Here is an 11586-nt window from a genome sequence, read left to right as displayed (position 1 = left end):
ATGACACCTCGGTACAACATGGTCTTTCTCCACGAGCGACAACCTCGCTGGAGCTCTGCGCGTGTGGAGCATGAGGCGGCACGAGCCGTCTTTGCCGTGCCCACGAATCGACGAGTCATCTGCCGGCGTCGCTTAAAACCATAGTAAGAGAGGGAAAGACAGAGAGTGAAAAGCGAACTCTATCTGCATTGCGCGAGGAGCGCGCTGTCCTCACCTGAAGAGTATTATCTTACTCCGTGATCTAAGGGCGAGGCGCAGCCTATCAAATCACCAAACCATAAATCCCCCAAATGCACGACTTAGCATCACAGTAATGGACCATCCAAATTGTCTGATGGTGCTTTACCAGGGGGGGGGGGCTTGACTTTGCGATTTATTTGCACGCGCTTTTGCACAAACGACACGCCGTAAAAAGCCGCGGCGCGGTCTCGCAGCTTTAAAAGCGAAGTGCAGTGAGTATAGAATGACATATAAAAATGAGTGATGTCAAGGGAACGCACGTTTCATGCAAAAGTGTAAGCCGATGAGATCCCTGACTAAAAAGAAAACAATCTCAAAACGCTTTGTCGGAATCGCCATGTGAAACACCAGGAAAGGCGGTTTCATATTGCGAAAGATGTGGGTATCAGCAGCCCGCAAGGGCGGCGGAAATACTTTCGTACTGACGTATGCAATTACCACTTCCTTTGGGATTACGTCATCATTTCGCGGTTGCAGTCGGCGGGTGAAAGACGGAGCTCCGCAACCGACAGTCGTTCTGAACTTTGGCCGTCTGAGCCTGGCGTGACTCCATCGTGTCAGCCCATAAAAGAAGGCGTGCGACGAGACAGTCCATACGTAAACCGCCAGAAACGGCTACAGCAGACTTTCTTTTGGGTGGCTCCATCATGTCTTATCAGGTTAGTTGTACCACCCACTCGAGTGCCAATAAGGCTATCGTACGTCTAGTTGCTCAGATAGTTTCAGCGATGTTTATGTAAAGAACCGGTGCGAACGCGTAATGATAGAACTTGCATATAACCCAGGGAAACAATCACCACTAGATAAAAAAGCAAATAAATAAAACTTATTTGCTCTAAGTCGGACCTATTTGATTTAGATTATATTGATTTGGTTTAAACCACTTCGTTTAAAAAAATTAACTTTTCTCACTATATATTTTTAGATATGGCCGGTTGATCCAGCAAATCACTGAACACAGTATGAAGGAGAAATTCACTGTCAATTTACTCATATTGCGAGGTAGATTCTAAGTAAGAACTTTTAATCTTGATGTAAGCCACGCAATACTACAAGAAAAGGACCGTGTTTTTTTTATTATTTTTGTAAGAGAAGAAGTTTTATTGGTGTAACATTTTTGCAAATTAAAAGAGGTGTAACTTTTAAGTTTACATGCTTTAAAGCTGAAGACTTTGTGGAAACAGCTTCCGCCCATTTTTGCTTTTCTTCGTTTAAAGCTTTCAAGCGGGTTCTTTCGCGTCAGCTTTGTGGAAACGGCGGAACTGCTGCCATTGCCGCTGCGGCCGGCTCCGGGCGAAATATCAACGGTCCCTGAGCAGCACCAAAAATGTAAACCAACGAAGAGAACGTTAAACGACGTAGAATTGTGACCTCTCAACTCGGCGCAACTTGGCTGAGTTCGGCGATGTCTTTTTTTAACTTTAAATTACGCAAATCGGGAAAATGAACTCATAAAAAAAGAAAAAAACCTGCAAGCTCGTGTAAGGCAAGACAAATATACAGTCGGATTCAATATTGACTGGCTTGCTTCGAAGGAGATAGAAAGAACAAAATTGTTTTTGAGATTATACCCTATATAACCCGCCCTTTAGGTCTACTAGTGTTATCTAAAGACTCACAAGAAGTTCGTGATTAACCGCATTTATTCAGGCTGACAAGAAATTAGCCAAATTTGATCCGCGCTTTAAAGTTGTGATTTATTCAATGCAGACACAGTTTCACTGGCCGTATTCACTTCTACTACAAAGTAGTGGCCACACAGTAGTAATTAAAGGAGTGATTCGATGATTGTACTACCACTCTAAGGGACAAGCCAACGACTAGTGCGGATTACAGATCTCGCAGTATTAATTATTGAAGTGATTTGGCCAGTGTTCACTGCCTCGGCGAAACTGCACAAAACTACTACGGCAAGACGACATTTCATATGAAAACCGGTGGAATTCAAACTCATGTGAGAGTACAGCGGGAAATGTTTTCTGTCGAATTTGGAGAATGGTTTGCCTGTTTACTGCTAATGATGAACTCGGAAAGACCAACCACGCAAAGGCACAAAAGGCGCTCTTTTGTCACTGAGCAAATGCCTTCAAACTAGGTTATCGAATCTTTTTTTAACAGGCTTGAAACTGGACTTTCTAAAGCAAAAAAAAAAAAAAAAACACGAAAAAAACGACGTATTTTGCCTGGCGGCGTTTGCTCTTCGCGTGTCGTCAGGAGAGTAGTTGTTGCGCCACGTGCAAAGTGAGCGCGCCGCCGGGCAAAGATCGTTGATTCTTCGCCGCATATTCGCTCTATGTAGTTCAGCCTTTAGTCAATCAATCAATGAATAAATAAATAAATTTTATTCTTATGAGTTGCATCATGCACATTTTTGAGAACCATCTGGGCCCATGGCCTTTTGGCTAGTTTGGGCCCAATTTAATAATAACATATTTGGAAGGCAGCAGTCTTAAGGAATATTTACGGAAGCACAATAAAAGAAAAGAAAACAAGAGAAAAAGGAAAGACAGTAGAAAAGAAAGGAACGTAGAAAATGACTTGTTTGGCTGCAACAAGTAATTTATACATTGTATAATAACGACACGCATAAAAAACACAAGTGCATGGAAAGTAAAATAAAATATGAATTCAATAACAAAATATTCCAGTGAGTTTCCGGATGGCGGGAGACATGTTCTATTGAGAAAAATATAGTATTTTCAAGAGCTGTTAAAGTTGCATGAATAGGTGACTGAAGATGGCAAAGTGTTCGAGATTTTAGTTCCGCACAATTCCTTCAGTCGTTCGCTCTATATGTTACGAGACTGTGGTATGTTAAAGCGACCAGACGTGTTTGCCCTTCTTAATCGAGTACCCTGATTAAGTTGTTCGTTGGCAGTAGAATTGTTTGATTTCAACATATTCCTTATTAAGCAAGCAACCTGATATTGTTTAATTTCCAGATATGTGAGAATGGGATGGCGATAAAATATGATACGTGACGGTTGGGAATAGTGGGAGTTGGTAAAGATTCTGAAAGCTCTCTTCTGAAATTTAATCAATGGCAAAAGGTAAGTGTCATAAGTTACGTCCCAGACTTCAATACAATATCTTTAGGGTTCCGTGCTTTCGGTTTTTATTTTTTCAAAATTTGGCGTACTTTTTTTCGGTTTTTATTTTGAAATTCATCTTTCGTTGTATTTTTTTTGCGTATATTTATCCCCAAAAAAGTTTATCGACTTTTTGCGATGAATATAAAATAAACACCAACGGACACCGGATCAGATTATCCTTGTAGCTCTGATATTTGTGATCACCCAAAGAATAACGGCATGGAGACATTGAAAAAAGAAATGGACACTTTATTTGCCAAATGTGTGCAACTGTAAAAGAAATAAGAAAAAAAAACACACAGAAGTACAAACAAGTCAGGTATGAAACCTATGCCCAAAAAACATGGAACTTCACCTTCTATACATCAGGATTACGTTATCTTATTATAGTAAACACATTTGTACTTTCCCAGGCTCTGATTGTTAATCCGCACTCTTTCTTTCCTGTTAATATGACCCTGAGTTACGACAATGCCCTCTCAACGATAACACTGGACACGAACAGGCTGAGGAGATGAAGCGCTGCCCGAGCCAAAATCGGTCAATCAACCAATTGTGACCCCCAAAAGAGACACGGCGCGACGTTTTGAAGCTCAACACAACATGCAGAGCTTGCATCAAGTCGGTCTTCCTTACAACTAGTTTGAAAACACGCTCGTTTTATAAAATGAATTCGACGTACTTTTATCGGTTTTTATCGGTTTAAATCGAAAATGCCGAACCTAAAAACTGATCTTTTTCGGTTAATACCGAATTTCCGAAAATGGATTCGGCGTACTTTTATCGGCTTTTATTGTTTTAAACCGAAAACTCCCAAAACTAAATATGTTAAATAACTATGAAATATAGCAAAATATGTGAGTTTAATCGTTGGGGTGTTAAAGCATTGTCTGCCCGTCAGTAAGGCATATCAAGCGTACACCCGTGAGCGATATGAAGGTGAACAGCACTCTTCTTGTTTTTGACGCTCCTGCAAGTTTTGGAACAAGCTCTGTTTTAGAAGTGGGATAAAACGCAAAGTTTAGGCCCCTAAACGATGTACCATTTGAGACGTTGAGAGTGAATATAGCTTTAGGGAGCCGTAAAACAGGCAAGAAACCAGGTAAGGTGTTAACCTCCATATTGCCGGCGGGTGTACGTTAATTTTTTACATGTGTTTATATGGTGCTGTTGCCAATGAAGATGTGTATCTGATGTTACTCCCTGATATTTAAATTAACTAACTTCCTCCAGGATTGAAATGCCGGTAAGAAATGCCTTTTTAATATCTAAGAATACACCGATGCTAATGTTATTCTTATTTAAGGAATAATTAATTTTCTAAGAGAGATAGATAACGGCACTAGTAGTTGACTTATTTGGACTGAATTCCTATTGACGCGGGGTGGTAATGTTTTATTTTTCTAAAAATGCATTAATCCGTGGTACAATCCGTCTTTCCAACAGTGCATTAATCGTGCATAAAACTGATATAGGCCTATAATTTATAGGTTCATTAACACTCCCACAGTTAGAGATTCGGCAGACGTTGGCAATTTTTAATGAATATGGGTATACACCTTTTGTTACTGAATGGTTAAAGATATGTTCCAATGGAGAGCTAAGTACGTCACTATTTCATTTTAAGACCTTAACTGAGGTGCCATCAGAATTTGAAACAAATTTATTAGGCATTGAATAAACGAGATCTATAATTACTACAGTCGTAATTTCTTCAAATATAAAAGTGTTCGGAAGAAAGTCAGGTAGTCAATTATAATGTGCACTGCCGCGGAGGATGTTGTTAGCAAGGGTGTCTTCAATATTATTGAAAAAGGAGTTGAATGCGTCTGCAGTCTCATCCGTGAATATAACTGAAGTTGTTTGCTTTCCACTTTTTTTTTTTTTTTGAGGTCCTTATGACTTTCGGATCTAAGATTAGAATAATATTCCTTTTTAGGCGTTCTTATCAGTGATAAAGATAGGAATGAATTTTGTATTATGCCAAGTAGTAAAATTATGTTTATGACGTTTCAGTTTCTGCTGCCACATGTTCGTCTCTTGAAATGTGCATAGCATTCGACGAGTCATCCGGGGGCAAATGGGTTCTGAGTAATGGAGCTTTATAGATTCGCTTGAAGAATCAACGATTGCCGTTTTCATTACTGTGATAAAATTTCCAAATTCGGTGTTGGTACCAGAATTGAAGAGTCAAATAAAGCCAAATGCCGATAATGTTCCATGCAAAAATTCGTAATTAGTGTGATACATGAAATAGGGTGTACTAAGGTGAGGTGTTTCGTCAGTGTTTGTAGTTAGAAATATGAATATTGGAAAGTGATCGGCAATGTTTGTCTCATATACACCAGCACCGCCATGTGCGTCATGATTACATGAAATGTGGTCAATGAGCGTGGATGAATCGGGTGTAACTCTTGTTGGTTCTGTTATTACATTCGTGAAGTTAAATGACTGTGTTAGAAGAAGATAATCTGTGGGCACAGTATTAAACAAATCAATGTTGAAGTCACCACAAATGACAAATTTCCTACTGCTCAGTGTAATAAATGTAAAAATGTCTTCCATTTTATTGAGGGACAAGGACATGGATGAATCCGGCGGTCTATATACAACAGCCATCACGACACTACAACAAAGTTCCAAAAAGAGAACTTCAATCTCTTTAGTTGAACATGTTAGACAAGGGAGCTCGTTAAATTATATTGACGAGTTTATAAATAGGGCAACACCAATGCGTCTATATATTGCAATTCTGGGTAGCAAAGCCACAACCTAGCCAGGAATATAAAAATACTCATTTTAGGGGGATCGGGTGCCGAGTGGGCTAGCGCACACCAGCTTGGAGCACGTGGAGCGAAACCTCGCGCTGTAGAACCCAGGATCCTGGGTTCAATCCCCACCCTGCCCGTCTCTGTCTGGATGCGCAACGTATCGGAATGCGGTCGTGTATCACTACTGCGTGGTGCACGTTAAAGACCCCAGGATAGCGGTTGTACTGCACTAGTTAAATTTCTCACCTACAGCTGTGAGACTCGCTGCCCGTTGTAGCAGACCAAGTTCTAGGTGTATAAACATACACACAACCAAATTGTTTTAGGGGCGAAGGGGCTAGCCATGTCCGCATGTCCGTCCGATGTCCGGCGTCGGGTGCTCGTGCTCACGAGCCCGTGAGCACGTGCTCCCGTGCTCGTGCAGGGCAAAAAAAAAATCCGCATCTCCACGTGGTGAATGATGTTGATTGGGGCGAAGCTCTGGTGGTGCCTGTCTGCATAGACGGTGAGCCGCAGCATGCCGATCCTTTCGTTCGTTTTCCTCCATGTCAGAAAGAGAATGTGTGGTATGGAACGTGGTTATATACGCATTTGAGCATTTGACCGCAGCGTGACATGGATGAAAACGAACGAAAGGCTCGGCATGCTGCGGCTCAGCGTCTTCGCAGACAAGCACCACCAGAGCTTCGCCCCAATCAACATCATTCACCACGTGGAGATACGGTTGTTTTTCTTACTCGTAATTTCTTAGCCACGTTTGGGTTACGCCTATTATAGGGAGTATTCACTGGGCGCCATATTTGTGGGTGATGTCTAGAGTGCATGCTCTGAACGAGCCCACATTAATAGGCTGCTGCGACCGGCAATCTTGAGGGTGCGGAATGCACGTTACAAAAGAACTCTGGAAGCTCGCCGTCACACGCGCTCAGCAGTCTTGCACACAGCTATGGCCGCTATTGAATACTTCCTATATCATAAGTAAATGAATGTTGGGATAGAAAAGCAACTAGGCGTGGGGGGGGGGGGGGGGGAGGGGGGGGGGGGGGGAGACGTCTCCATTTTTTAATACTTTTGACGTTGCGGCGTAGCACGGAAAGAAAGCTTTCTTTGAGTGTAACGTATTCACCAAGATGACAGAAAGTATTTTAGTTTAAAGTCTCAATTTATTGTATAGAAAGAGAGGGAGGGAGGACATTACACGATTTGTACGAGGTCGTCATCACAGGTTATTTGAATCACCCTTGAGTTTTCTACTTTCCTCATCAGAATCCTACCTCGCGAAGTCCATGTGAATTTTCAGTTTTTCACGCGCTTCGTTTGAAGAGCTTTCCCAGGCAAGATCTTACTTTTCACGCAGAAGTGCTTATTGATCTAAATTGGTTCATTTGTTGGCAAGCAGTCTCGTCCGTGGCTATAAATAGAGTTGTTTGCTTTCTCGGTATTTGCTTAATAACAGTGTTAAAGGGACAATGACAGTGTTTTTATGCTCGCCGAGGTTTTTAGTTGTACGTGACATATGAGATCCCAACTACCCAGAACAGAATTTGCGGCTCGAAATTCGGTTTCTTCTGCCCGAAAACCGTCGACCGAGAACTGGCCGGTTTAAGACGCGCTCACTCGCTTTTCCGTGGTCACGGGCCGTTCTCTGAGGTTTAGACGCAACCATCGAATTCAATCAAAGTCGGGGGTCATTGAAGGCACACGGTCAGGACTAAAAATAATAAAAAGAAAAGATGAAATCCATTTTTTTGTGGCTTCCAAAAAGCTGCAAATACGTTGATTGAAAAAAGAAAAAGGTTGAACAGACAACCGGAAGCATTCTGTGCGTTCACTGCATAATTCATCCATAAGTCGTTTCCCGTTTCGTGGGACTCGCGGGTCACAGCGGACGACGGGCGTAAGACCTCTACTTCAGAACTGTTCCTCACGGTACCGGCGAATTCTGTCTTCCTTCGAACGAGAAATTTTGGACCGATCAAAAGAATTGGTATTCATCCCGTACGATACGCCCGACCAGCAAGCCCATTGCACGAAGACGTCGCCGAGCCGTCGTCCCTTCTCGTGGCTGAAGACATTGCTCGCTCAAACGTCAAGCACGAAGTGCGTACTTCGAGTTGAATACGCACGCGTACGAGTTCTTTACTAGGTGCAAATGTGGCCAATGCGTGGTGCTGCCCGACTTCAAGCCGGGAGTGCATGCACTGGAGGGAAATCGACGGCGAAATTACCGACATACACTCGACCCGCTGCATTACTATGAACGAGAGTTCATAGTAGCCTAGTGGAAGATTGCACTTCCGGCCTCCGCCAAGTACGGACGTGTGATGACGGGCTCTGATAGAGCGGCGATAACGGCCTCGGAAGGCCGTGGTTTTTCTGCTACTGAAAGTGCTGACACGTACAAGATAATTTTGCCACCCCTGCCAACCGGATATCTTGCCAAAAACGCTGTTATTCTGCACTGCGACGTTCGAAACAGGCCCTAGAGGATTCAAGACTTTAAAGAAGAGCTGCAAAGACTGAACGTGCTCCAAGAGCTAGCAGCTGCCGGAGCCCACCAAATGAACGACGTTTGGCTGCTCCGGCTGCATTCGCTCGCAGCGAAAGAGAGGCTCATGGACGCCAAGGAGCTACGCATCAAAGCAGGACGATGCCTCGTTTTCGACCCTGCCAATACGGAAGTGAAGGTCAAGCTCCATTGGGTGCCCTACGGTGTACCCAACTGCCACGTACGTCATGCTTCCCTATGTCCTCGGTGGCCCATTTCCTGACGGGGATTTTTTTATCCAGCAAGACCTCTCCCCAGTCCACACCGCCGGCAAAGTGCGGACGCTCCTGGAGGAGCGTTACGTCACACAGCTGTCTTGGCCTCCAAAAGGTGCTGATACGAACATTATCGAGCACATCTGGGGGCTTATGAAGCGAAACCTGGCGAAGCAATCCCTCCACAGTGCACGCGCCGACGACCTCTGGAGCGCCGTGGAAGCCGAGTGGAACCGACTGAGGGGACGCACCGATATCGTCGAAGCGCTTTTTCAGTCTCTGCCTTCGAGAATAGCGTGCGTCCTCAGGGCGCACGGTGGCATGACTCGCTACTAAGACGCACAAAAGACAATCTAAGAAGTTAAGTGCTAGATGTCTTAAAACTAGGTCATTGTTAACAAGAATCAACATGGTTGTTTGTTTTTCTTTTTTGAAAAAAACTCTTTCGAAAGAAATAAACATATTCCTTTGAAATGGTGTCGTTCTTGAAAGACCGATCAAAACAATTCGTGAGTTCACAAAAAAAAAAAAAAAAAACATGCACGCCTTTTTAGAAAAAAAAAAAAATCAGTTCCGCGTTAACGAAAAGATAGCGCACGAAGCGAGATCAGAAAAACAAAGCGCGCGTGGAAGGTCGCATCTACACTGACCGCGCAATTTTTATAAATATATAGAGCAGCACTCGCTGCCTTATCCAAACTGACATGCAAAAGGGGGTGGAGTGCGTTCTCGTAACAGCCCATCCGTCCTTTCTGCGCAGGCGCTTATTCTCGCAGTGACTCGTGGAAGCGCCGCTAGCTGGAGCTGGCAGTACCAATCGGTCGACGGCGGCGTGTTCACGCTCATATTGAGGATGACTGTACTTGCAATGTGAGAAAGTCGTTGTGCTCGCAGGAGATTTTAACTGCGTATGTAGTAGCGAAGATAGTGCTCCGCCCAGACTGCACACCGATAGGAGCGTGAAAGGTTTGAAGAATATATTAAACGTGTGCAGCTTAGAAGAGGTCGGGCAACTCATGGGTTCAAAAGTTAATTTTCGTTATACTCACTTTCAGTCATCAACTCACGCTCGTGTCAGTTGAAGCTGTCAGTGAGGAACACATTTACGTGTCAGTTGAAGCTGTCAGTGAGGTAACCGACTACAATCTGAAGCCAGTATTTTTCAGTGACCACAGCTTAGTGACAGTTAGTTCGGGAAGCACCTCGCAACCTAGAAAGAAGTTTAATTGGGAACTGTGGAAAATTAATGTTAAACTGCTCAAAGATGATATTTTCGTCGAGCGTGTGACACAGGCCTTAGAAACATTATCAGCGAGGATACAGCTCAGCTTTTTAGAGAAATGGGAATAGTTTAAACAGAAAGTTAAAGAGCTCGCAATTGAAAGATCCTCTCAGAATAATTTTTTGGCTAAGAAAGAAAGAAAAGAGCTTCATGGATAAAAAAAATTCTGCGAAGCGAAAGCGAGAACCCGGGGTCACGCGCCGCAGAATTAAAGCACATTAAAGCCAAGCTAGACAGTTTCCAGCAGGAAAGTTATCGTGGAGCGGTCATACGTTCGCGATCTGAAAGTTTCTTGTAGGGGAACGGCCCACAAGGCGCGCTTTGGGCGAGGAAAAAAAGTTTGCGTTTGCGAAAGAAATTTTAGCCATCGAACACGAAGGACTTAATCAGCAATGACAAGGCTGTAATTCAGTACACCTTTTTGAGGTATTATCAGAGACTCTTCGGGGGCGATAAAAAGACAAAAAGCCAAGCTGCTCTCGATTACTTGCCTCGTAACGCGCCAAAATTATCGCAAGAGGAGAAAGAATGGCTGGAAGGACCAATCACAGAAGGCGAGGTAAAGCGCGCGATTGACATTTTGCCTATGCACAAAACGCCAGGACCGGACGGACTCAGCGGAGAGTTTTAGAAGAAATTTAAAAATTATATGCGTCCTTTTCTGCTCGAGGTAATTCGTGGAGCTTTCGAGAATAAAACGTTGCCACCTTCCTTTTTACAAACGCACATAGTACTGATTCCCAAGACAGAAGACGTTAAGAAGCAAAAGCTCGTTAGCGGATACCGCCCGATCACACTCTGCAACGTGGATTATAAAATATATGCGAAGATTTTAACTGAAAGGCTTCAAAGCGTTATTTCTATATTGGTGGGAACACACCAAACATGCGGCATCAAAGGAAGAACCATCCAAAGTAACATCCATGTAATCCGTACTATTCTCGACTTATGTAAGTCGGAAAGGAACCAAGTTGCAGTTATTCAGATATATCTAGACAAGGCATTCGACCGCGTACGTCACGATGTTCTTCGGAAAATGTTAGCTCACGCGAATTTGGGAAAGATAGTACTAGAGGGGGGTAAGAATGGCGTATACAGGATGCACGACGAAGCTGGTGGTGAACAATGTTTTAACACCCAAAATACGAGTGCTGTCTTCAGTGCGGCAGGGCTTCCTTTTGTCTCCGCTCACGTTTGCCTTGTACCTGGAGCCTTTGTGCCTAAGTATATTGCAGAGTGAACTAGTACGTGGGTACGCCATGGGAAAGTAAAAGTCCTCGCGTACGCGGACGATATAGCGGTCTTTCGTGCAGATAAGAAAAGCGTCGGGCATGCTTTAAATTTGTGCAGAGCATTTTGTGACGCTACTGGTGCGGTGATTAACATGAACAAATGTAACGGCTTATGGCACGGCGAGGGGGCCACTACGCTCCGCCAG

At 43.6% G+C, this 11586-nt stretch overlaps 1 protein-coding gene across 1 annotated transcript in view; it reads left to right on the top strand.

Moving 5' to 3' along the window:
- Positions 1-715: 715 nt before the first annotated feature.
- LOC8042596 (techylectin-5A) overlaps positions 716-11586 on the top strand; it is a 61357-nt gene continuing 50486 nt past the window's right edge. Inside the window, exon 1 of the mRNA XM_029978273.4 lies at positions 716-899. Coding sequence (XP_029834133.2) covers positions 888-899 — 12 coding nt within the window. The 5' untranslated portion in view covers positions 716-887. The remainder of the gene's footprint in view (positions 900-11586) is intronic.

Source organism: Ixodes scapularis, unplaced genomic scaffold, assembly GCF_016920785.2.
Source record: "Ixodes scapularis isolate PalLabHiFi unplaced genomic scaffold, ASM1692078v2 PGA_scaffold1__304_contigs__length_218370807, whole genome shotgun sequence".
NCBI lineage: Eukaryota > Metazoa > Arthropoda > Arachnida > Ixodida > Ixodidae > Ixodes > Ixodes scapularis.
This window is presented reverse-complemented; position numbering and strand designations above follow the sequence as displayed.